The 27,356-nt window shown below is 41.7% G+C and overlaps 2 protein-coding genes across 4 annotated transcripts; both read right to left on the reverse strand.

Moving 5' to 3' along the window:
* Positions 1 to 1,199: 1,199 nt before the first annotated feature.
* Positions 1,200 to 12,026, reverse strand: PPIL6 (peptidylprolyl isomerase like 6). Of its 3 annotated transcripts, XM_053381652.1 has the most exons (8): positions 11,714 to 12,019; positions 9,482 to 9,577; positions 8,379 to 8,567; positions 5,845 to 5,907; positions 4,413 to 4,560; positions 3,491 to 3,547; positions 2,464 to 2,599; positions 1,200 to 2,280 (listed from the first exon to the last, which is right to left on the reverse strand). In XM_053381652.1, exons 1-8 carry the CDS (start codon positions 11,813 to 11,815, stop codon positions 2,169 to 2,171), a joined length of 903 nt encoding a protein of 300 aa, XP_053237627.1. In that variant the 5' UTR covers positions 11,816 to 12,019; the 3' UTR covers positions 1,200 to 2,168. The 3 variants fall into 3 exon arrangements, with proteins under 3 accessions (XP_053237627.1, XP_053237628.1, XP_053237629.1); XM_053381653.1 differs by lacking the exon at positions 3,491 to 3,547 and having other exon boundaries at positions 11,714 to 12,026; XM_053381654.1 differs by lacking the exon at positions 5,845 to 5,907 and having other exon boundaries at positions 11,714 to 12,021.
* Positions 12,027 to 13,231: 1,205 nt separating this feature from the next.
* ZBTB24 (zinc finger and BTB domain containing 24) lies at positions 13,232 to 25,784 on the reverse strand. The gene is made up of 7 exons (XM_053381651.1): positions 25,679 to 25,784; positions 22,405 to 23,373; positions 19,951 to 20,118; positions 19,222 to 19,305; positions 18,267 to 18,350; positions 16,904 to 16,985; positions 13,232 to 16,519 (listed from the first exon to the last, which is right to left on the reverse strand). The coding sequence occupies exons 2-7, from the start codon at positions 23,366 to 23,368 to the stop codon at positions 15,700 to 15,702; spliced, it is 2,202 nt and encodes a 733-aa protein (XP_053237626.1). The 5' UTR covers positions 23,369 to 23,373; positions 25,679 to 25,784; the 3' UTR covers positions 13,232 to 15,699.
* Between the last annotated feature and the right edge of the window lie 1,572 nt (positions 25,785 to 27,356).

Here is a 27,356-nt window from a genome sequence, read left to right on the forward strand (position 1 = left end):
TACATAATTGTTATAAGTGCGGGTTTAAGATCATCCCAAATAGAGATCATGATAGAATAAATGATCAATTGAAGTTACTAAGATTAAACTGTAGTGTAGTTAATTACTTTCAGAAACAAAAGCTTCCAGCCTCCTCACTGCAATGCCAGAGGAGAAGAGGGATGGTGTGGGAATCTGAAGCTCAGACACATAACAGTAAACACTAGCTGGATCCCCTCAGTATAAGAAGCTGGGTGAAGAAGACTTCCAAATCTCAAGTGAAGTATGTTTGTCTATATAATGCAGTCAACCAGTGGAAAAGTCATGCATTAGTATATTAGAATTGTAGAATTGTAAGGGGCCCAGAGGGTCATCTAGTCCAACCCCCTGCAATGCAGGAATCTCAACTAAAGCATCCATTATAAATTTAGCCAAACTGTGCAGGATGCAGAGTAGTATGCAATTTTGTCCTGGCATTTTATTTTAAAAGAAAAGCAGTCACAGGAACCTGCAGTCATGAGTACAAAACCAGCAAGGCCATTAGGCAGGCCTGCTCCGTTCCCACTGAGCTGTTTTTCCTGGCCCAGTTGCTTGCTTCCTTATGAGGGAAAAGACACAGAGAGAAAACAGCTTGGGAGGTGAATTTTGACTGGGAAAATGTCAGTGGGAGAGAACACATTTTCCATAAAGTTTCCCGGTATGGTCCCTGGCTTGTCCTCAGTGCTTGCTGAGCTGAGAAAAAAAGCCTGCCTCCCAGGTAGACAATACCTAGACCAATGGTCTGACTCAGTGTCATATCTCATAGCTTGATAGCTATCCACCCACCAAGAGTTAAATACGTTACTGAGCAGTGATAGTGCTACCCCCCCCTTGGATATGAAGTGCCCTTCAGATATGGTGAGCCTAAGCTGCTGTGTGCTGGCATAATTTTTCTGGGCAGCGCAGTCTGTAGAAATCACTGTTTTCAGAATCTCAATTTATTCTTTCAGTATTCTACACTCCCTTATATCTCACTCATTTAGTATGGTTTCTCAGTCTCTCTGTTATCTTGACCTCTGTTTTATCAAATGATATCACGAGACCAACCTGATCAAGTGTTTTGCCACAGAATGCATAAAACCCGTACTCTTAACTTGGCTATAAATCAGGCAGTTAGCCTTCAGTAAACATATGGTGAGCAGTTTCTTTTGTCAGCTATAACAGATCATAGGACTAACCACTGCAGATTCTTTCTTTAATCTATGTTCACCTTTATACATAGTGGCTCCCTCATTCATTAGCCATATCACAGGTCAGATGTCACAATTCACCCAGTTTTACCATTTCAGTTGAATAATTACTATTGTCCTGTGTTTTTCCGAAGGGCTTAATTTAAATAAGGCAAAAAAAGGGGGTGGGGTGGGGAATAAGAAACAAACATTAAGAATGGCAACAGACCGCCTGAGCTACAATCACACTCTGGAAGGATCCGAGTTGCATTCAAAATTTGCAGCATTATGTTGCTCACTAGGCAAGCAGCCTATAACGGAATGGAACTGTTTCACCAGTTTTGTGTTGGTTTTGGTTACAAAAGTATTTTTTGTTTTGTTTTAAGTTGTTCTGACAAGGATGGTCAAACGTTCAGCCCAGAACACTGAATTGTAAGGGGAAATGAAACCTATAAATTTAAGGTGGAAAAGCTAAACAGAATTTGCTGACCTTCTGCTTGGCCAATAAATTGTTACCCCCCCAAAAAAAATACATTTAAAGTGCATGGCTTACCCCAGTGAATCCTGGGAACTGTAGTTTGTTGAGGGTACTAGGAATCGTAGCTCTTAGCTTTTGAGAAGAGTTTCACAAGCAGTGTATGGTCCAGAACTGGGAGGCTGTTACTTAAAGAAAACAAGACTGGAGTCTTGATGCACATATGCAGCTCCCTGGGTGCACTTAGGAGAGCTCCCTGCATAGTGGTCACATTAATACATTACATTAGGTTCCCAAGATCCTGTAGTCTCAAGTATAAGGCTGTTTTGGCAATGAAACTATTTGGCATGGAAAAGGACACAACGTGTTTTTCTTTTCTTTTTTCAAAGTGAAAAAAATGCTTTTATATTTAACCCCCTCAAAAAAATTAACAGAAGTAAATCCTATGTTCAGAAAACAACATTGTCATGCATTACAGTAAAACAAAATATATCTAACATCCATGGCTATGGCTGAAATACCCCACAGTTAACAATTTTACATTCTACAACTGGCCTCTCGTTGAATGTTTCCACTGCTTCCAGTTCCCGGAGAACTTCTGAGCCCTCGATCAGCTGTCTAAAGTAGAGGGGGAAAGCTAGGTAAGTACTAGGAAGCTATTCCAATTATTTTCAAGTCTAGTCACTGCTGTCATGCTGTACCAATATAGATACTGCATCCAGCCAATTAAGCAGTACTGCCTCCTCCATATTTTAACTCAAACATTGCACTTGAGATATACTGCAGAGCTCTTAAACATACCCAAAAGCCACATATTTCTCATTCAAGTAGGGTGCTGGCTGTAGTGTGATGTAGAACTGAGATGCATTGCTGTGGCGTCCTTTGTTGGCCATTCCCAGAACACCTCTCTTGTCATGGAGAACTGCAAAACTTTCATCTAGGAAACAGTTTATAAATGGTGGCAGTGTTCTTTCTACTCATTCACATCTTCCATCTTCCTCACCCATTTGCCCCAGTGCACACTAAGCTATCAGCTGAACAACCTGAAATAGTTATGAACTTTTTAGGTGTAAAAGTTAGAGCTGCATAGTGTGCATAACCTGTCCCAACCAATATCCATGTTAGGTTTCTTCCCGCATCCCCATAATACGTACCAAGCCTTATTCTATTATGTTGCAAGTTTATCTGATTCCACACTCAGTGGCAACCAGTGTTGTAGAGTGGGACAAGACAAATCACAACACGCGCTCAGAGAATGAATGTGCCACTTTTAACAGCATTTCTGCATTGACCATAAAAAATATTCAGTCTTTTGCTAAACACTTTCTCCAGGATTAAGTTTCACTCTGTTCAGCAGCATATCTACAAGTTCACTTAAATTTGCAGCTATTCATTTCCTCACACTCATTCTAGTTTGGATTTTTCAGGCATATGGTTGCCAAAATGATAAATTGCCAGCAATCAAGATACAACAGGCCTTTTTACACATGAGCCTTAAGCTGCCTTTGAGTATCTTCTGCACACAAACATCTGATCATTGTGAGGAAGAGAAAGTGAGCACTTGTAATGCAAGCTGACATTCTTGTTAATGTAGTTTTTGCATCTGCACTACACATCTGATGGAAGCAAAAGCCACTTTAAACCTCATGCAGAAAATCACTCAGTCAATTTAACTAATTTCCAGCAGGTATTTGAAAAACATGCATTTTGTGCTTAATTGAATCCCATTGTCTATTACGCTTGTACATTTTGTATTCAGACAATATATTCAGCATAGATTATGCCTCCTAGTTGTTGTCACCAGGACATTTGAAGAACATGCTCCTACCTTCAAAAAAAGGTCCATAAATTGACTCGCCTCCAGTCCCTCTTCCTCCCCTTATGTCTGTATATTAATTGAGAAAAACTAAGGTTATGAAATTACCTTTTCTGTATTAGAAAAAGAGCGTGAAACTTCCAAATGTCACTTTATTAAATATAATTTCATGACACTATCTGATAGGAGTGGCAAACAGTATGATTAATGACTGCTTTCAGCAGAGATCTCTACACTCATGCAAGTTTGTGTTGAATTGACACTATTTTATGTTTGGTTCTATCTGCCCCAAAGGCTGCCATACAATGAAATCTGCACAACACCCTCAATATGATGATCTTCTCTTCCCACTTAATTCTCTTAAAATATTGTCAAATAGTTGGGTTTTTGGCTGAGAAATAGCAGCATGACAGGTAATCAATGCCTGGCCGTTTTTTTCACACTTACCCAAATCCTCTCATGCACACTGGCTCCATTATCTTCAGTGGAAGGACCAAAACTGTGCATACAAAGGAGTGGGTCAGTCCAGGTGAATGGGGAAGCCCACACTGGTAGGAGCCCTCCATTTATGGATCCCTGCTCATACTTGCAACAAATTGCCAGAGTGATTTGTTTGCAAGCCTTTGAGAGAGAGGGCTAAGGGGGGGCGGGGAGAGAAAGGCTTTTTATCTTGTAATGAGAATGCATAAATCAGTCTTCCTCAACTTGTTACCCTCCAGGTGTTGTGACATCACCCCAGTCCCCATGGCCAATAGTTAAGGATGAAGGAGGATGTATCCCAATGACACCGGGAGAGCCACGGGATTGGGAAGATTGGTATCAATACTTGTATCATCTCAAAGCACTCCGATGAGTGCAAATGCAATTATACATGTCAAGTAAGACAGGAAAGTTGCATTGTGTCTTTATTGTATAAACAGGTTTCAATACCCACCTCCTCCTTGTATCCATCCATTTTTTACAAGTCGGTGAAAGATAGAATCACGGTAAGTGAGTGGAAGCCCAGACATAGACTTCTTTTTCTCCCCTGAACACAAATACTGGAAGTTTTTACATGTCCTAGGGCAGATATCAGAATAGAGCTGCACAGTGGAGATAGAAAGCATGTGTTAAGTTTCTACAAGCTCAGTCCCAGAGAAGGCCCTTTGTCATGTCAATAGAGACCTCCCCCACAACTTTGGACAATTTTCCAAAGAGGGAATGCCTCTTATAAGATGGTACTTGTCAAGTTGCTATTGTATAAAAATGGGGGGGGGGAGGAAAGATAAAATATATTTTCAACTAATGAGGGGATATTTTCAGTATATCAAAATATTTTTAATTGATTAGTCTGTTGATTATCTACTAACCATTCCAGGCTTCAATGAATACAAACGTTCAGCAGCGCAGCATCATAAGGCTGTGCCTATTGCAACCATTTTGAGCAGCTATCCCACCCATCCAGCTCATTTTGGTTCATGCTCAGCAGCAGAAAGCATTAACTGTACAGCCATCTCCTTCTCCTCAATTGTATCTGTACCTATAGTTTGCAATAGGAATATGAATGCCTGCTAGGATGCTACTTGCCTCTGCCCCTGCTATGCATTACACCTCCACATTTTCTTGACTCACTCAGCTTTTAGCAATCAATTGATTGGAATACCACAAAAACACACTGGACATTCAGAAAGAATTAATACATTTGAGATGCAATCCTAAACTCTAATGGGAGAGAAGTTCCTTACACTAGGTATTGGGCTGGTGCAATGTTGTACGATAGCAGTGGAGTATAATAATATCCAGGAAATGGCACAACTGTGCTCCACTGAGGCACCCATAACTCTGCCCGGATGTGACCAATATTTTCTGGCAGCAGAGCTGCAGTGGCCAAATGTTCTACTTCATTGTTGTTGTTTAGTCATTTAGTCGTGTCTGACTCTTCGTGACCCCATGGACCAGAGCACGCCAGGCACTCCTGTCTTCCACTGCCTCCCACAGTTTGGTCAAACTCATGTTGGTAGCTTCGAGAACACTGTCCAACCATCTCGTCCTCTGTTGTCCAAAAGCATCAATTCTTTGGCTATCAGCCTTCTTTATGGTCCAGCTCTCAGTGTACTTCAATGGTGGCCATTTATCCCACAATCTGCTGGTATAGCAGAGCTTCCATTGAACCCTACAGCCTCTTGGGCATTGGATCCAGAATACAGAATTGTGCCTGTAACATTTTTACATTAACTTTTTCCATTAACTTTACATTAACTACATTAACACATGCATATATGCTTCATTTGAATGAGTTGCGGCTCCTTGGAGTTGAATGTTGAGTCTTTTTAAAATACTATGCACTAGATCCAATGCCAAGGTCTGATTTTTCTTCAGCCACTTACCTCAAATAGCAATTTTCCTTTAGGCTCTGCCTGAATAGATATTTCAAAGTACACAAACACACGCTGCCAAAAAAGATAAAGAAAAAAGGCAAAACCAGTTGTCAAAATAGAACACAGTGACTAATTGGATAAAGATTCTCTTTTGAACATTAGTCATGCTTCAGAAAGTAAAAGGTTGAATCCCATAAGCAAGAAGCCTCCCAATGTGTTCTGCATCTCTCAAGCTGCCACTTTCCAATTTCCTACTTCTGAGAAATCCTGTCATCAGCTAAGCTGCCAAAGAACTCCGGGTCAATGCAGAAGTTTCTATGTGTTTTAGGGTGCACATTCTTTTCTTAGGCCAGTGGCAAGTCCTTTTGGGCTTAAACTAAGGAAGCATAGTGTTAGGAGTCATTCTGCAAAGAAACAGAAAAAGATGATTGTAACTTTAAGAACTATTTCTGTGTGCTCTGGGTGTGGTTTTCTATGCTGATTAGGTACAGCTGGTGATGAGTACAAAAGGAGGAGAAGTTGCAGTTTGAATTTGCCTGCAAAAGAGAATACCCACATGCTTTGTGTTTGTAAGGTTGTAAATAAAACTCTTGCTTGAGTATTTTACACCTCTCTCATGGTTATGCCATCTGCTGCCCGGAAGATACAGCTCCAATACACAGAACATACCCAAAACTCCCCTGTGGCTGTGCAACTTGTGTGAGGAGGAGGGGAGAAGTTCCATCCATGAGCAAACTGGCTTTCAAGGAACTAGTCTGCCATCCATAGGATGGGCCCTTGTGGGCCTTCTCCACAAGCTCCAACACCATGTTGTTTTCTTCCAAAAATTGAAATGAGAATTTTGTTAGCAAAGAGCCCTCATGTTGAAGGACACAGCATTTTCTTGCCATAGCCAGTTATGACCCACGAAGCAATCGTTTTATATACTCTACCTTTCTTCCAGGGACATCAAAGTGGTAACATAGGGTGCCCAGGAAAGAGTGTTCGGAGATGCAGGGAGAGTGTGTTTTGACTACATGCTGTTTTGGCTTCATGTACTATCCCAGGAACATAACCCCTGCATAAGTTGAGAGTTGACTGTATTGTAAGCAAGGAAAGTCATATACCATATGACCTGGTTCAGATATCACATTACAACACAGCAAACCATGATTTGGAGGATGAGGAATGTGTAGCAGACTGGCACTCTGTTTTCTATGCCAATTCCCCCTTCTATTTCCCGATTTCTTCTTACCAGTTTGCTGTGATGTCTGAATCAGGCAAATTATGGTTAGTCAGCGGCGTAGCGTGGGTTGTCAGCACCCGGGGCAAGGCAAGTAAGTTGAGCTCCCTAACCCCTAACCATGGTCATTAATACTGACGGCTCTACTCTGGGGCAAACTTCGTGGTGACTACTGCCCTCCGTGGTGTTGTTTTTGCAATTAAAGGACCCCTGCCTCAAATAAAGCATCTTGGGGATTGGGGACTGGGATTTGCCAAGGGAGCTGGGAATTGCAGTTCAGTGGCGGGTCAGGGGGAGAGGGTCCCTTTCGCGTCTGGGTGCCGCGGGCCCCTTTGCGCCAAGACGCGGGTCTTTGGGCGTCGCGGCGCAGCCTTCTCGGTCTCCCTCCCCGGCCCGGCTAGCCCCGACGCGGCTTCTTTCTGGCGCGGGGAGGGGGCGCCTCTGGGGCCAGTGCGTCGGCCGGCCTCCGGCGCGGGTGGGCGGGCCCCGTCGGGGCGGGTGGGCGGTCTCGGCGCGCAGGCACTAGAGCGCAGGTGGCTCCGGCTGGGCGCTTCATTCGCCGCCGGTGGCGCGTTTGGCGGGCTGCGCGCGTCCAGACAGCGACCCAAGCCTGGCGGCGTGGCGCTTGGTGCTGGAGCCTCCGCCCGTAGCGCCCCGTCGGGAGACCCGGCCAGAAGGAGCCTCGAGCCGGCTGTCGCACGCGGCTGAAGCAGCCAGGGCTGCATGGCAGGCGGCGGCTCCTCGGCGACTCCACGCGGCCAGCCCAGCGCGCTGGCCGAGCCCCGCAGGCGAACGCTGCCCGTCGCGAGCGCTGAGAGCCGCTGCCAGCTCGTCGGTTCCGCGAGACATGGGGCTCTGCTACAGCCTGCGCCCGAGGCTCTTCGGCGACTCCGGAGGCAGCGAGCGCCCCCCCCCAGAAGTTGCGCCCGGTGCGGCCGCCCCCCCCCCCTGCACCCCCCACGCTACGCCACTGTGGTTAGTACTAACCTCCAAACCATGACTTGAAGTGAGTTAGCAAACTATGATTTGGAAAATAGTGCTTAGCAAAGTCCACCTGATTTAGATATGACAGCAACTATGGTTAGTGAATTTAGAAATTTAAAAAGGTGCATGCATGTGCAAGTCCACAGAACATTTCTAATCCTCCGAAGGATTGTTCGATATGAGACGATAAGGCAAAAATGAATAAATAATGAAGTCACACAGGATCACAGCCAATCTAAAATATGGTGACCAGCAGTGAAACGCTCTAGCTGAAGACACATTTTGAAGGTACATTATTGTTCACAGACCTATTTCCTTTGGAAAACCAATAACCTACCTGCTTGTTTCTCATGTATTTAGTGAGGAAATCCTGTGTAATTGCTTCATAAAGTGCAACAGGCTTGAAGTCCTCATAATCCCAAACATCATAGGCCCACTGTAATAGCTGTTTTTCATCTCCAACAAGCTGGCCATCAATAAAGCACATCACATTGGAAGGATATTCCCATGTTTCCCCTTTTAACTCCTGTGATGAAAATGGCAGTGTTTCAGAATCAGCAGGCATTTAATAGAAAAATTAAACATGAAGATTTTGCAAACAGGGAGAAAACTCACAGAATAACAGTTCTATTGGAAGTACCATGCCTAAGTTCCCGAAGTCAGGTGTCATCACTTCCAGAAAGCAGAGTGCTGGTCTATGTCTTGGAACAGATGGTGTAATCTGCACCTGGTTCAATGCGGTGCCCTTGATTAGTGTTTAACTTCTAAGTTCTCATACTAGGGAAGTACTGTACCATATTATTCAGTACCTCTTCCAATGTTCCTCACAATGCCTGGACAATTTGGACAGAATTTGGACCACTTCAACTTTGTCCTGTGAAGCAGCAAGGCAGAGCATCAATCCTGTCAGCAAAACTCCTTGGAATAAGGATGTGGCATTTCAAATATAAGGCTATGCAAGGATGGGGAGCTTGTGTCCCTCCAGATGTTGTTGGACTCCCATTAGCCCCAGCCAGCATGGCCAATGGTCAGAGAAAATGGGAGATGTAGCACAATGACATCTGAAGGGCCACAGGTTCCCCATTATTGGGCTAGCCTAGTGTCCATCAGTGGGAAAGGCTACAATCATATTGCTACTAGTCTGTGGGTGCCAGACTCCCCTGTGTTATGCATTTCAGATTCCCCTGTGTTATGAGTTTCTGAGTGCCAGACACGGAACCTACTTGTTGTGTGCTCAAGCACCTATCTGTGCTTGGTATAATGCAGACTAAAGGCTCATTTCCTGAAAAGATGTTATGAGCAGAACCTGGAGAATAAATAAATCATTCAGTCTGAAAGTTTCAGGAGAGTGTGTCTGCTGTAATACCAAAATCAAACCAATCCACTCTGTTTTGGAAATAAGAGAGGAAGAAGAAGAAGAGGAAGAAGAAGAAGAAATACCTTTTTCTTCTCCTGTAAATATTCATCCCATGCAAACTGCAGCAAAGGAAGCACTTTTGGCTCTGCTATCTTGTTTGGAAAATTTTTCCTCAGGCCCTGGTTATTCAAGAGAAAATTACAATATTAAAAAGGACAGTACAGACCTCTTTATAATTGCTGGTGATGGAATCAATCCAATCATAACTGTACTTTTGCCTTGTTTATCTCATTCACACTACTCTATTTCCATGGGGATGGATGAGTTGTACTTGTGATGAGTAAAAACCATGGCAAAATATAATAAGGTCAATTCCTTCTCTGTTTACTCCTGAAAGCAGTTTGAACACTAGGAATGGTAGTGGCAAAGACAACGAGCTAAAATTTAGGATGTCCTAAGTTCACATCTTTCTTCCATCATGAACTTACTGAGTGTTCATTGCACTCTTCATAGTCACACATCCTGCAATATGGAGAACATAAGTCATTTGCTTTACAGGATCGATGTGAGACTTACAGTCCCAATTTTCTCCCTATAAACCAGTGTAACTACACACCCTGAAGTCCATTGGCCCTAATGCAGCAGAGCTTGCTCTGTGTCTTTGCCTGGGCAGTGACTAGTTTTAGGCCTTGATTTTCCTCCTTGTTTCCCTGCATCACATCTCTGCCTTCCCATTGGACTACTCCTAAGGTCCCAAACTGATCCTGCAGGGACATAGGGTTGTAGCCAGTGCTGCACATGCAGAGTTCCACTTGCCTGAGAAGGCTTTTCCTTTGTCTCCTCTCCCTGTATGCCTTCATAATATGCTCTGGAGGGTCCCCAGACCCCTTGGAATAGGCTGGGGGGGCAGGCTGCAGGGAGGAGGAGAGCAGGGGGAAATCGACTGAACAAATAGAACAACAGTGTTGGATACAACCATCATACTCCTAGCAAATTTGAGCACTCTCAGACGTCTCAGCCAGGTGTATAAAGATGGATATTTATAAACAGATGTCCATTCTTAATCCTTCCTTTTTCATTCCCCTCAGCGAGCTCCTCCATTGTTTCCAATCTTACCCTTCATTCTCTGTGTAATAAAACTCTCGTGTGTTTAGACAGCCAAATTTGTTTATTGAAGTGTCAAAGGCCACATAAGACAAGAGAGGGTCCTGATGTGCCTTGGAGATGCAGACATATTGAAGAAACAGCCTGTCATTGACACAGAAGAGCTGCCTGCCACTTCTCAGTAGTGATATACATGAACATGAATGTGTCATTTTCAAATGAAGCACAGCTAGGAAGCACTGCCGCTGACTGAATTCAAAGAGGTGCAGATTGGAATGTTCCTTCTTCCATGTGGCCACACTCAGAGAGAGTTACACAAACATCTAAAGTGGTTTAGAAATTCAAGGCAAACACCTGGAAGGTGGGCACAAAAGATTTTTGCTACCTTACCATACTATATTAGTTAAATGACCATCTTTTTTTGAATCAGGGAGTTGGACATTTTGGCTCCTTGAAAGCAGAGCTTTCCAAACTGTGTGTCGCAACACATTAGTGTGTCGGCTGCAGTGTGTGTGTCACAAAAATGCTCCCCGCACTCCTCCTGGGGCTGGAAAGGGGTTAGTTTAACCTCTGCTTTGCTAGTAAAATTGAATTACTGTGTTGCAAAATGATGCATTTCTAAAAAGTGTGTCACCAGCATGAAAAGCTCTGCTTTAAAGTCTTGTGGGTTACCACAGACTGCAGTTTCAGTTCTATGGATTAAATGTTAAAGGATAATTTTTATCAAGCAAAGGTTGATAAAATATCAACGATGTGGCACAGAAAATATTCCAGTGCTTCATTTCTCTGCAGAAAAAAAAATCCATTTCATCTGTTCATGGTTACTGAATACAATGAAAATAAATATATTCCCATTCAAACTGATAATTTTCCGATGCAAATTACCCTAATTCATGTATAATTTCGAATTCAAAATTTTCTGGAAAACTTGTATCATCATAAAATATTACAAGAGGGTACTCAGATAAGCCAAATGGAAGTGGCAAGTTTCTTAATTAAGCTTTATTTTATTTTATTTTATTTTGGTGTGGAGAGCCCATTCCACAATTGTGCTTTGGAAGGATGTGCTTTCTATTCAGCAACTGCAACTATACGTAATACAACAGCTGAGGAATACAGTCTACATAAAGACCACACAAGAAAAAAAGAGAGGAAGAATGATGTTAGCAAGTGGCTCCAGTAGGCAGAAAAAAGGTCTGCAACTTACGTACCTCTGCTGCACATTTTGCCATGTGAAAGGAGGGTTCTGTGAGAAGCCCTACAACCTCCACCTCTTGCAGCCTCACAGGCTGCACAGCACCCTTTCTCCACATCCTTCACAAAGTTTTCTGTCTTTTCTCCTCTTCTCCTTGCTGCCTCAGTTGCCTCCTTCCCCTCAAACATCCGGGAGAAGGAATAAAAACAATCCTGGTCCCTATAGCGACTCCAATCAGATGCAAGCATTCTGTGCCACTCTGAGTTCTGCTAGCCTGTGATTGGTCCTTGGTTTCTTTAGTATTTCTACAGCACAAGATGACAGAACCAATCACCTTGCAGCTTGCGAGTGATCGTAAGTCCGATGTTGGGGAATGTTTATACAGTGTTCAGATTTCCCACCTTCTCTCTTTTTTTACTGCAGTTAGTGAGAGGTTGTAACTTTATTATTTTTTTAGTTGTGATGCTGATTGAGGTAAGATTGCAGAATCCAAACATTTCAATTAAATAATTCTCATGTTGTACAGGTGACAGTGCCATGACATATTGATTAAGCTATGCCTAGCAAAGTGAGGTCTATAAAAATGGTCTAAAGTGTCATAAAATATTGCAGATATCCCCCTTGTTTGGGTAACTGTTTATGGCAATATTTTCTATTAATTTATAAACCCTTAAAAAAAACCTATTGCAGACGCCAGTGATTTTAGAATAGCAGATAAGAGCTACTCCGATTAATTTTTTTTGGCCCTGCTGTACTTCAAATCACGGCCCTACTTAAATGCTTAGATATATAAATGGCACATTTATTCTATGTAGGCAGCTTGGAAGAATATAAAATTGACAGAGAGTACATTTTAAGTAAGTAAAATATTTATGTACAATTTATTTTGATAGTTGCATTCTTCTTGTACATTTTTGCCATGCAGTCATAATTTATACATTTATAGTATACCACTTTAATCAGTAATGATTCCTAAAAATCCTGGCAACTGCAGTTCGTTAAGGGTCCTGAGAGTTGTTAGGAGACTCCTGTTCCACTCCCAGAGCTACAATTCTCAGTGGTTTAGCAATCAATCCCTGTTCCCAGGGAACAATGTGACACATTAAGCACATGAAAGTATTCCAGGGTAAAGCAAAAATAATAATAACAACAAGTCATTTTAATGCTTTTACAGTTATTACAACCAGTTTTCTGGATAACTCATAACTATATTTATTCTTGTAGCAACTATCTAGGTCGTAGATGCCTAACATTATTTTCCATTATTGGAAATATGCAGAAGCAAGTCAAATGAATGTTACTTTTGTAATTGGATGATTTTATAAAATAACAACATTGCTTTACCTTTAATTTTATGTAAATACAATTTCTAGAACAAATGATTTATGTGCTTCTCATTCATATTGCAGGAGCATAATCAGAAAAATCTGACTGGGGGAAAAGGTTGACACCAACAGGATGCAAATGAGCTCCTGGCTAGGAAGAAGTGTTAGCAGCATGCAGATAAACTACACAGAGAAAAATGCTAGAAGGATGAATTTATGCATTGTTTTTATTTTAAAGGAGAAACAGTTCCATTTCACATACAAGAGTAAATATGTACTGTATAAGCATGAAAATTTAACCCTTAACTGAGGAAACAGCATTATTTCCCCTTCACCTAGTGATTTATTTTTGCAACTGCATCAGTCACAACAGAATTATAAAGTCAGAGAAAGAACTGTTACAATTTGGAAATTTATCCCCCAGAAATTATGTCTTTCTTTTCCAACTCTCCCCCTTTGAAATTTTTTAAATAACAATCTTTTTAAAAAGTCCATTTAAATTTTGATATTTATTTTGTATTTTTACTGTTACCAATTATAGAGTTATAGTTTTTAAGAAACAATTTGAGATTTGTGCCATCTTAAATCTTTAATTATGAAACCATTTTTAACCTAGAATAAAAACAGTATTGTGTTCTCAAGGCAAAATATGAAGCTGTGTTTAAAATTTAAATATGTGATTAAGGTATCCTGCACTTATTTCTAGCATTTGAAAGTAATTATGTTGTTTTGCAGAGATGATGAATGTTCATTCTCATCTCTTTTTTTGCTGTAAAAGCTTTTCTGTTGTAAAAGCTAAGGCACAGAAAATTTACGATTTGGCTATAACTATACTATCGGCAGAGTGACTAACTGAATCAAAGATTATTAATAGTTTATTCTCATCATCACATTATATCACCTTTGTAAGAAGATCATGTTTGAATGTTTACATAAGGAACATTCTTATGTAATACCAGCAATCTGTGGTAAGGTCCTTACTACACTCCCCAAGGCTTTTGTATTTACTTCACTAGACAGGACAGCTCTCTCTTGCACGCGCTCTCTCTCTCTCGTGTGTGTGTGTGTTCACAGAGAGGCGTTCTGGACACATTCCTCCACGGTAGTGAAGAGGAGGATTTGATTGTGTAGCTCCACATATGTATCACCGCATGGTCTCTGGGCAAAAGTGAGTAACGTGACAAAAACTGTCAAAAGATGCACTGATTGCAAGTGACACATTTTTGGTGCCCACCGTATTGCAGAGAATAGGTACATGGGTGATTGCAAACATGATATGACATAATATTTGTCCTTAACTTTGGCTGTGTCAAGAGCTGTGTTAACACAGCTTAGCACCACACCCAACCGTTAAGCATGGATGACACAAGGGTGCCAAGATAACCTGGAAGGTTCTACTGTACTTCCAACATTGATAGTATTATTCCACTGGTGCAGACAATGCTGTTGAAGCTTCCTTATGGTCAATTGTATCAGATTTACTTCCAATCTCCCAGAAGAATGGTGGTTGGATGTGCAAACTGTTGTGCAAGCTGGACCAAGAAATGAAAAAGCAGAGGCCAAATGCACATCAAAATGTTTATCAGAGGGTGGCTATCTGCCAACAGTGCATTATTGAAGTAGAATATGAATTCCTCTCCACAACAAGCAGAACTAGACTATGGTCTATTTCAGGTCCAGTAAAACAGTGGTTTAGCAGACTGAGAATGAATGTTATGTCTTCACGTTCCCTCGCCGCTGCTTAAACAACTGTCCGAGTTCATAATCAGAAACTGTCATTTAAGAAATCCCAGAAGCATTGCATTAAGATGCAAGAGAGAAAATAGGATGGAAGAGGGGGATACACAGTCACAACACTTGTTGGTCTAATAAACCATGGCTTAGTGTTGAATTTGAATTAGGCCTATATATAACTAGAGTTGAATCATGAATTGAATCGGCAAAGCCTAATGTAAAACCCAAACAAGAAAAACAATTTTCTTTAAGCCTGTAGGTGGCACTTTTCAGGATGGCCTGTCCACACATGGTCAGAAGTCCAACTTTACTCTTCCATCCTTTTGAAATTACACACATATGCTTATACATCAAGACAAATCTTAAAACTGGATTGGAAATTGTGGTTTAACTGGCAATATTGCACATGTATTCGCACATATAAAATGGCAATATGTATTTTCCAGCTTGCCATTGTAATGCACATAAATAAGCACAACTGCTTTTCCATGGGGAAGGAAGGAAGGAAGGAAGGAAGGAAGGAAGGAAGGAAGGAAGGAAAAAGAAAGTAATTCCTCTGTAGATATCCAAGAGCAAAGTAGAACTCTGAAAACAAGCACATAATTATACAGTGCATGATCCAGGTGAAGTTAATTTTTACATCCCATCAGCTTAAATGGGAGCAAGTGAAAAGCTCTTTTCCACTGAAACAGCTAAAATGGTTGGATCCCACCAACAGTATCTCAATAACTATTGCAAAATACGCATGGGTCTTGACTATGAAATCACCCTATCAATATATATTTAAGTTAAGAAAACATAAAAATAAAAAATACTCAGCTTTACAATAAAGTGAACCATCAGTATTACCAAAATGCAAATTTAAATAGATAGATGAAATATGACTTGGTTTGACGTCATTTCACTTTTGATAAATAAATAAAGAAGCAAAACAGCCCTTATTTTAAAAAGTCTGCCTCTCAATATGATGATCATCAGATGACTGGCCTACAGTCAGAGACTGCTGAGGTGATTCAGAGACATGTACAGTTTGAGTCTGTCCCTTGCTAACTTGAGGAGGTAGGACTGTAGCTTGGCTGATGCGAAACTCCTGGCTAGGTTCCTGAGCCACCTGCAGGTGCTGGCTTGGATGCGATGTTCCTGTGGTGATCTGGAGCACTTCTGCTGGATTCTGATTGGCATGTAGATGCTCCAGGGCTTCTTTAGAGAGCGTGATGACGTGCACTTGCTCAGCCTGTGGAGGCTCCATCTGGCTGCTCACAATGTTAATATTCTGAATCTGGTCTGCTGGCTCTGGCTGGGTGGAAAGGAGCAAGTTCTGTAGCTGCTGGGGTGGCTGAGTGAGAAGGGTAAGACTGCCTGCATGGTCCGTCATCACATTTTGGGTGCCATCTGCAGTGACAACACTAATACCTTCGCTATGGCTGGGCACAAAATTGATATTGTGCACAGAATCTGTGACCAGCAGCTGGATCTCCTGTGCTCCAGAAGTGGAGAGTTGATACTGCTGCAACTGAAGAATGTTCCTGACTTCGTCTGTGCTGCTGCTGCTGCTGTGGGGAGCACTGCTTGCTTCCTGTAGCTGCTTTTCTTTGATGTGGATCTTTAAATGTGACTTCAAATTGTCTAGGCGTGCAAACTGCACGCTGCACTCCGAGCAAGAAAAGGGCTTTTTGCCAGTGTGTAAGATACAGTGTCTCCTCTTGGCACTGGAATCAGAAAAGGATTTCCCACAAATGCTGCATGTGTAAGGTTTTTCTCCTCTGCAAGGGAAGACAGGTTAGCTTCATCAAGTATGTGAAAGCTTGAAGGATACAGACATTTCACAAAATTTCATGATGCAGTGAGAGACAGGATCACCCCAGTGTACTTATGCTGAGCAGGCTGAGCATTGGCTAAAGACTCCTGTTTTTATATACATATGATTTGTAGCTGGCCCACAGAACACAAATTTTAGTATACCTTTGGGGTACAAGGTCAGCTTTTAAACTGTTCAAAAAATCCCATTTTGTATTTTCAGCTAAATATTCAACTTCTGTAGTTACAGTGGACACCCAGTCTGCAACAATTTAGACTCAAAGCATTTCCCATAAAAAAAACTAGTTCCTGACATGCAACCACACAAAACAAAAGGAGGAAAAGCATACCTGTGGATTCTTATGTGAGTCTGGAGAGAGCTTTTTGCTGTGAAGGACTTGCCACAAATTTCACATGTAAATGGCTTTTCACCTACAAAAACGTGTTGGTTAGTGTAACAGCAAGATACCACTGTTTAATTAAAGGCTAGCATGATTTTAAAAAATACACTCAATTACAGTGTGTGGGACTTTGACATCTGAGCAATATCTTACTAATGAAACAACAGCACCACTCTAAATATCATTCTACCAGCACACTGTTTGTGATGGAACATACCAAGAGCTATGACTGCAGAGCAGTCACATATAGAGCTACCACATATAGGGAGTATTCTGGCTGTAGGGAGATAATCATGGCAATAAATTTGGGATTAACTGGAAAGCCTGTCAGAATTTAAAGAGCACTGGAAAAGAAGGGACTCTTTTTCATCTAAGTAATATTCAACAAATCTCATGGCTAATCAACACAGAAAAAAGAAGAGAGATAGAATCCATCATGCTCTTCTTCCTCATCAAAGTTGTTTTGGATGTCAGCAGCTGCATCAAGTATTCCTTCTGTACTGTTCCTAAAATGTTGCTAGACAATATGGAAGGAATTCACAGTGCATGCAGCTCCTTTTCCTGCAAGCATTGCTTCCCCTGGAAGTTGAACTTATGCTAGCCTGGGAAGGAATATAGCATTGTGGCTTCCTTCCACACAGCTTAAGTCCTTCAATGTTGTTGGAAGGTCCCATACCACTGAGGTAACATGAGAAGGAAGCTTACAGAAACGTTTCACAGTATAACACTTCATTTTGTTGAAAAAACAATGCTTTATTTGGTTTTGGTGGGGGGCATTGTTTGAATGATTGAAAACTGTTAATGTTTTATATAGCCTTTCTTCTTTTTTAAATGGCACAATATATTTATGTTTTTAAATGTAAGTAGCTTGGAGACTTTCTTACAAACAAGACTAATAAATTCTACAAGCGCTTATCCATATTTCTTTTTTGTCATTCTGCTCATGGTTTTCAATCACATAGCCTTCACAACCCCCTGTTCTCTAAAAGAAACTCAAGGAGTCTGATTTGTATCAGTAAAGTCCTGCACATTATGGATTCGGCGCTGTTTAGGATTCACCAATCCAGATTAAAATCCATTTCAACCTCATTTATTCTCTGGGGCATATTGCTGTCTCTTCCAATTCAGCTGTGCATCAACATTCCCAATGTGAATATCAATTTGTGCCTAGCTGGTGCTAAACTCTCCCAGTAGGAGGGCAGATCTCTTATTTGACCTGACACTAACTATAGGCTTGTGTGTTTCAGAGGCCCAGAGGCCAAACCCAAAGGACAGCTGTCTCTTCTCTGAAAGAAATATGGAGGGGCATTACCTGTATGTGTTCTTAAATGTTTCTTTAACTGAGCTGCATCCATGAATTTGCGATGACACAGGTTACATTCTGGCAAAGAATGGCCTTATTACAAAAAGAAAAATAGGTATCCATTATCTTTTCTGAGTCTATTACTATTATTTATTAAAATGTCTGTCCTGCCCTTTGGTCCAACAGCGCTGTCAAGGTAGCACACAAACATACAAATCTGACATATCCCGAATCAAACCAATGCCACAGTTAAGAGAAGCAACACAAGGCAGTTATAGAAAGAACATGATTTTCTGGTATTCAGAGAGATTTGAGTTGGTTAAATAGTTTCCATCACAACATTAGTTGTTTTAAATACTACTGACAGCAGAGTATTAGAGAGACAGAAGAACATTAAAGTTCACATAGGCTTCTGTGGACCAAAAGGATCATGTTTGCCATTCCTAGCTTCCCTCTGGAGCCCAAGACCAGAGGTGCTACACACATATAGGCACTGTAACCCAATGTGTATAGTTATAACATCATGAAGAATGTAGAAGCATAAAGCACAAGGAAATTCATGCTACTTTTACTGTGCTTTGGGATGGAGAGGGGATGTGCAAAGTTGTAATCATACATCTACCCCATTGGGAAATGCTTGGGAGCAGTAGTTGCACTCTTCACAAGAAAAGTTATGTTGTCCTAGAAGTGTGTCTAGAGGAAGTGTGGCTCACACTCCTGTCCATGCTTGTACACAAAGTCACCTTGAGGTGGTATCCTCAACTCTGGAATAGCCTCAAAGATGGGAATATTCAAGCTAAGCATTCAAAAGACTCACATTCCTTCTTAGCATGGAACTAATATATAAATACCCTTTGATAGCTTGATACAGTTATTAAAAAGAGACTCATTTGAAAAACGTAAGAAAGACAATGTGCTAAAAAATTTCCAACAAAATCCACCACGCCTCTTAAATTTGTTATACCTGTGTGAACTCTGTAATGACTCTTAAGTTGTCTCTTTTGGCTGAAGTATTTTCCACACTGATCACAAGTAAAAGCTTTCTGACCTGAAAGAAAAACAGAGGAGTTTAGAAGATATTTCAAAGAAATCACAACAGATATCACGGCATAGCTTATATTATGTTTAGTCTGGGTCTTACTCAAACATACAACTAAACACCAAGCAAAAACAATCCTGTGCATGTTTATTCAGAGGCAGGTCCCCCTGTCTTCAATGGGGCTTATTCCTGGGGGAATTCAGAGAGCCTTATATGTGTAATTATCAGGAAAGTTACTCCACAACATGTGGTGACAGAGAACAGCCTAGAAAGCTTTTTAAAGGATTCAACCAGTTCATGGAGGATAAAGTCTATGAAAGGTTATTAGCCTTACCAGCTAAATTGAACTTCTGTGTGCAGAGGCAGTATACCAGATGCTGAGGACAAAGCATTAGGAATGATACCCATTATGTTAGTCATACATGGAATAGACCCACTGAATTCAACAGATTTCAGAGGGCCCATTCTGAGTACAACTTAAGTTGGATATCAGGATTAGCCAAACCCTTCATGTACTACTTTGTAAGGGCCCAGAGGCCTCAGGCATTCTGCAGTTGGAAACCATGTTGGGCTTAATGGATCTAGGAACTGATCCAACCAAACAATTATTTGCTAATTAATTTACACTCTTAGCACAGCTAAAATGCTCTTTACCTGTATGAAGGCTCATGTGCTCCAGGAGTGAATGTTTTGTTGTTAAAGCCTTACTGCAAACAGTACAAGTGTATGGCCGTTCTCCAGTATGCATTCGCTCATGAACTTGGAGAGAGTGTTTCTGGGAAAAGCCTTTACCACATTCACTGCACTTAAACGGGCGCTCCCCTAAAAACAAGGTACCAGGTTTGTGAGTGGCAAATAGTTAGACAATTCAAGTTGACAGAAAGATGCTTCAAACCACGTTATTTAAAAGAAAACCCCAAACATTTTTTCAAAACTGTAGGTTAAGAAAAATAAATTGAATGGTTATCGTGAAATCATTATTAATAGCTTGATGGTATTCAAAGTGCTTCACACACTGTATTTACACAAATCTAATGCACCATCAAATCTAATGTGCACCTCAATTTTCAAAACCTTTAAACCAAAAAAGTGTTTGCTATGTCAGCGTTGTTTTTCAAGCTTGAAATCAAATCTAATGTGCACCCACATTTTCGCGACATGATTTGGCCCAGAAAAGATGTACATTACATTTGAGTAAATATGGTATGTTCTCAGGAATCCTAACAACTGCCCTGCAAGGTTGCTCAGTATTAATAATATCACACTGCCAATGGAACGGCAAAGAATCAGGGCCATGCCAAAGGCCACTGACTTAATCTATGGACTTCCTGATTTGCAAACCACAGCTATACACACTATTGTAAGGACCTGTGTAAATTTATTAATTAATAACAACAACAATTATGCAATTCTTATCTTATAAATCCAGCAGTAACATATATGTTTTGACTTTGCAAAATTTACCAATAAGTTATACAGCAGATGATGGAAACATTAGACTTTCTTTTTGCATTGGGACAGTGCCTGCTGGGTTCTTCAGCTTAGAAAGCAGACCTTCCCAGTCAAGATGCATTGGGGCAATGAATGATCATGACAATGTGAGTCCACTGCCATCCCCATAAACCATAGCAGCTGGCCATTATTGCATTACATTGCGGGGAGGGGGGGAATATTCAGAAAAATATTATGGAGAAACCACCTTCATCATTTCCTCTTCTGAAAGTTAAGAGCTTGACAAAGTTCTATGCTGAAGTTTTAATGAAATGTTTTGATGAATAGATTCAGTAAAAGAATATTCTAGAAAAATCAAGCAGTATTTAGACAACAGTATTCTATGCTATGTGTATGGACGCGGGTGGCGCTGTGGGTTAAACCACAGAGCCTAGGACTTGCCAATCAGAAGGTCACAACGGGGTGAGCTCCCGTTGCTCGGTCTTTGCTCCTGCCAACCTAGCAGTTCGAAAGCACGTCAAAGTGCAGGTAGATAAATAGGTACCGCTCCGGCGGGAATGTAAATGGTGTTTCTGTGCTCTGGTTCGCCAGAAGCGGCTTAGTCATGCTGGCCACATGACCCAGAAGCTGTACGCTGGCTCCCTCAGCCAATAAAGCAAGATGAGTGCCACAACCCCACAGTTGGCCACAACTGGACCTAATGGTCAGGGGTCCCTTTACCTTTACTATTCTATGCTATGTAAATATTTTCATAGAATCATAGAGTTGGAAGAGACCACAAGGGCCATCGAGTCCAACCCCCTGCCAAGCAGGAAACACCATCAGAGCACTCCTGACATATGGTTGTCAAGCCTCTGCTTAAAGACCTCCAAAGGAGACTCCACCACACTCCTTGGCAGCAAATTCCACTGTCGAACAGCTCTTACTGTCAGGAAGTTCTTCCTAATGTTTAGGTGGAATCTTCTTTCCTGCAGTTTGGATCCATTGCTCCGTGTCCGCTTCTCTGGAGCAGCAGAAAACAACCTTTCTCCCTTCTCTATGTGACATCCTTTTATATATTTGAACATGGCTATCATATCACCCCTTAACCTCCTCTTCTCCAGGCTAAACATGCCCAGCTCCCTTAGCCGTTCCTCATAAGGCATCATTTCCAGACCTTTGACCATTTTGGTTGCCCTCCTCTGGACACTGCGCTGTATCACGCAGTGATATTTTGCGCTGTATCACGCAACAAAATATATATATACACAAAAAGGAACATCTGAATGTAGTCTATATAGAGTCAATAGCTGCTTTTCATATCATAAATAGGATGTTATTTGGCATATGGGTTTTGTTTTCTCGACTTTTGGAGTGTGCAAAAACATTTTTTTCTGCTACATTGTTTATAAATTTAAAATGGACTTTTTGTTTAAACTATCTATCTAATGATTTTTAGTGTGTGATTTCATCCAATTTGTAACTGGATTGATTTAATTAATTTTATATACTTATATAACTGTTAAATCATTAGCCTATGGTCATGCAATAAAAATTACATTACACCTTATGAGCTAGCTAAAACATTTCAATAAAAAACACAGTTTAAGGAGCATTGTGGCTATGGTATGCAACAATTATATTACTGAATGAAATAAACTGATCATTAGTACCTACCCGTATGACTTCTTCGGTGAATAGCTAAAAAATGGTTATATTTAAATACCTTCCCACAGTCTTTGCACTCAACTTCAGAACCTGTACGTTTTCTTCTCCTATCATGTCTCTTTTTCAGCCCATTGTCCTCTTCATCACCAATAAGTTTATAATCTCTTAGCTTGATAGACCGCTGTATCCTACGTTTGCTGTAACGACTCTGACTGGCCTGTATACTTTGGCATTTAGGATCATAGTTCTCATCTTTTTCAGTGGAGACACTCACCGCAGCATCTGAACTACAAGCATGATCAGTATCTCTTGCTTCTCTGCTTACAGGAACCTCCTCATTGGAATCTCTGTCTTCCACCACAGCATATTTATCCATAAAGTTTTGCTTATTATGAACAGAGTTGTTCTCTCTTAACTGAGCATCTTCAGCAGATATCCCAAGTTTTTCCTCTTGGATATTCTTCACTTTTCTTGGTCTTCCACGTTTTCGCTTTGGTGGATCTTCACTTTTCTTGTCATTTGTCAAGGCAGCAACTGTGCCCCCATTAGTAGGCGTGGCAGATAATGTGCTGCTAAAATTCTTCTCTTGTTCTGTGTAAGCCCTTACTAAATCGTTCACTTTGAGGAGATGAGCTGTGGCTAAAATCTGCTCTGTACTTTTTTCACTAGCTTGCAGAGAACCAGTGTAGATAAACTCCAACAGCGCACCAAAAGCATCTGACACCATTCCTTCCAGCATATAGATCGACTGGCCAATCTCTCCCTCATCAACAAACATCATGGAGAAATATTCACTGCTGGCAGCAAGTAAAGCTTTGTGTGCTCTAAAGTGAACATTTTCTACAATTAAAGTGATATCACACAAAAAATCTTTTCTCCTCTGTTCTTCAAAACTGGCCAGAATAGTATCTCTGTGAACTTGTGAGTGGATGATTATACGCTTCTCAGAAGCATCAGGAACTGCTGTATCCATTGTTGCTGTAAAGAGAAGAAAGGTTGAGAAACACTGCTGTGATTCAAGGAGCTTCTTCATGATTGGAAAAGTTCTTGTGTATGCACATGGGGCGATTATAGAACACCACACAGAGCATTAACTGCTGTTCTGGAAGATTCCCCAATCTCCCAAAGTGGCTTGGAAGTTAGCTTTTTTAACTCTCCCTGTTGGTTTGGATGCATGGAGTATTCCTCCATGAAGAAAGGAAGCTGCATTGCACTCAGATAGACTATCAGTCCATCTGTTTAGGGAAGTTTTTAATGTCTGATGTTTTATTGTGTTTTTAATATTCTGTTGGGAGCCGCTCAGAGTGGCTGGGGAAACCCGGCCAGATGGGTGGGGTATAAATAAATTATTATTATCATCATCATCATCATCTAGTTCAGTATTATCTACACCAACTGGCAGCATCTGCTCCAGTCTTCAGAAAGGATACTTTGCTTGGGTAGCTATACTTTTAAAAATAAATGTAGTAATTTACTAAGGAAACTATTCATATTGACCAAGCATTCTTCTGCTTAGAATTCTCTATTCCTGTTCCCAATAAAGGACCATGAGACAAAGTAACTCTGTTATAAATAATGTCTCTAGAGCAGCCTAAGGTTCATCTGGTCCAATGTTTTATTTCTATTAGCAGAAGGGCAGAAATTCTCAAACATAGCTTGATGGTGACAGAATTAGTTGCCCCAGCATCTATACTTGAACATGGAGACGACAGTTGGCTTTTATGGCCAATACCCAACGACCAACTCAACTTCTATGAATTTGTCTATGCCCTAAAGTATTCAAGTATTTCTTGCATTCATTGTAAGAAATTCTTACCATAGAAGACACAGTCTTGTAAGGAAAATAGTAGCATTAATACTATATGTCAGAAATGGATTTAAGAGACCAAAGAATGCACCTCTTAGAAATATAAAAAGCTGCCTTATACCAAGACAGATCATTGGTCTATCTAGCTCAATATTGTCAGTACTGATTGGCAGTGGATTTCCAGTAAGGATTCTCTCCCAGACCTACCTAGAGATGCCAAGGACGGAATCTAAGATCTTCATGTAAAACATGTGCTCTGCCACTGAGCTATGGCCCCTCCCCATAGCTTGTTTTCTCAGTATACCACATACCCCAAATTCTAAGTATAACTCAGTCTAGATTGCAGCCAAATAAATAATTTGCATTTTGAGGAGGGAGGGTAAAAGAGACTGCCTGGTAGAAAATAAGTGTAAATTTATAGAAGGACCTTTTCACAGAGGTTGTGAATCTACCGGGCACTACTCAAAGTATGCAGAGCAGCTTGCAATATAACCAAATAGCACAGCAAAGCCCAACTGAGCCTCAAACTCATTTGCATTATTTCCCTGGAATAAGGAATTGTGTAGTAACCACCTTTGCTCAATAAGATTAGTCTTAAGAAAGTCTTTTGTTAGATCACTATTGGGCTCATCATATCAGCAGAAATCATCTGGTTTTCTTTTCCAATGCTTTTGCAAGTTTAGAGTAAAGGAAAACAATCACTGGCTATTTCATGTCCTGTTCCGACGTAGCCTTTAACTGCAGTCATCTGCATGTGCCATCTACTCACAATACCATCACTAAGAACATCAAAGATATCAAGTTGTACACATTCAAAAAAACCATTTTTATATCACAGTTCCATAAAGACAACAAGGGTATGCTAAAGTTCCTTCCAATGAACTTGTTCCAGGAGGGAAATATCTCACTAATGAAAGAATAGGCTAAACTAATTTTCTCCCTTATTATTCTCTAAACTCCTCCCACCTAATGACTCCCATTGACAACCAATGAGAAAAACAAAACAAAAGAAAAGGGAGTTATGATGATGATGATGATAGCAGAAAGATAAAGAACCGGAAAAGGGAGTAAACTTGCCCATTCTTTTCTCTCCTCTCTCCAGGCGGAGGGGTCTGTGTGGGAAGAAATCAAAATTCTATCCTCTGTCCCTTTTTACTTTTCTTGACAATAAGTTCAACAGGTGATGCTTCTTCCATCACGGCGTGGAGATGCCAAATACCAGAAAGGCTCCACCTGCCGAATTCCTGCTTCTTGGGCGGTTATTAATTTAAAAGGCGCAAGAGCTTTGCCAGGAAAGACAGCGCTGGCAGCCCAGCCCCACACCAGAAATTGCTGTCAACTAGGAGCAGGACAATGGACCACCCTGACTGGGAAACAGTGGCAGGCGCAGGAGCATGGAGGGAAAGGGGAGGGGGGGAGGCAGAGCCCTCCTCGGTGGAGACCGTTATCAGCGCTTCAAAGGGGAGGCAGACTCACCACGCGCGAAGGCGGCTCCGGACCCCGAGCCCCCTGACAGGCAGTTGAGCAAGAAGCCGAACGCGCAGGCCAAAAGCGGCAGCCGCGCACCCCGGAAGTGACGCTAGCGCGGAGCAGGAAGTGGGTCAGAAATCCAGCGCGCGGCAGTGGGCGGAGCAAGATAGGAAGTTCGCTGCGATGGACGGAATCGGCGGGGGAGACTCCGGAGGGCGCAGGCGGCTAGGGTGTTTCATTTGCTACTCTCAGGCAGTCAAGCGGGAGCTGGCCGCGGAAAGGAGGCACGTTTGGCGTATTTCTGCATCGGCAGGGAGGAGTCAAGGGCGGGCGTCCCGTCCTCTGCCGCTTCCTTCCCCGAAGTTGGACGGCACAAGGCAGCTGACTGTCACTTGCACGCCTGCAAAAGCAGACGTGGAGGCGGCAAGGAGCAGCAAGCCTTGCCACCACGTTTGTTCGTCTCTCGGGTACGGATCGGACTTCATTTACGTATAAGCTAAACAAGCTATAGCTTAGGGCCCCCCTCTCTTGCCCCCCCAAACGAAAATAACCTGGATGTACATTACCAAAATATCAGATAAAAAACAAATAAAACCTACATAAAGCAACAGTGTTTTTTGTTGTGTAGGCTCCTATGATGTAAGTACAGTGGTACCTCGGGTTACAGACGCTTCAGGTTACAGACTCCGCTAACCCAGAAATAGTACCTCGGGTTAAGAACTTTGCTTCAGGATAAGAACAGAAATCGCGCGGCGGCAGCAGCAGAAGGCCCCATTAGCTAAAGTGGTACCTCATGTTAAGAACAGTTTCAGGTTAAGAACGGACCTCCGGAATGAATTAAGTTCTTAACTCGAGGTACCACTGTAATGGGCCCCGCCTGCTAGCCTGCTCCTTAAAATATCACTGGTTTGCTCATTTCTATATATAGGGTGTCTACATTCTGCATGGACCGGTTGCATGGCAACATGTGCAAATAGCTTTAGATACCTGTTAGGTGCATAAATTACCATAAAGCATATATTCAACACAAAAAACCATGACAATTTGTTGTTGACAAAGGACAGTTGGACAAGGGCCCCATTACCTTCAGTAGCTTAGGGCCTCATCAAACCTAAATCCGGCCCTGGACTTGCGGCACCACCCAGTGCTGGTGAGTAAGCGAGAGATGGGATAAGCTACCTCTGCTCGTGGCTGGAAGGATTGGGGCCCACTCGCTCTCGTTGCGGGCCAACAGGGAGGATTGGAAGCGCTGGACTCGTTCATTGCCACTGCCACCATCCAAATGGAGGGTGCAGCCAAAGGGAGAGAAGGAGCAGGAGTCTGAGCTATATATAGCAGGTTAACCAAATAAGTGACTATCCACACTGCGTTGCTTACACATCATGCTCAAGCGAGACATCTTGATGCTAGAAAGTATACAGGAAAAACCACTTGTTTAAATCCTAGTCTTGGCTGATGTTAACTCTTTGGTCACAGGAGAATCTTGTACAGTGGTACCTCGGGTTACATACGCTTCAGGTTACAGACTCCACTAACCCAGAAATAGTACCTCGGGTTAAGAACTTTGCTTCAGGATGACAACAGAAATCATGCTCCGGCGGCGCAGCAGCAGCGGGAGGCCCCATTAGCTAAAGTGGTGCTTCAGGTTAAGAACAGTTTCAGGTTAAGAACGGACCTCCGGAAC

The sequence above is a fragment of the Podarcis raffonei genome, chromosome 3 (genome assembly GCF_027172205.1).
Source record: "Podarcis raffonei isolate rPodRaf1 chromosome 3, rPodRaf1.pri, whole genome shotgun sequence".
Taxonomy (NCBI): domain Eukaryota; kingdom Metazoa; phylum Chordata; class Lepidosauria; order Squamata; family Lacertidae; genus Podarcis; species Podarcis raffonei.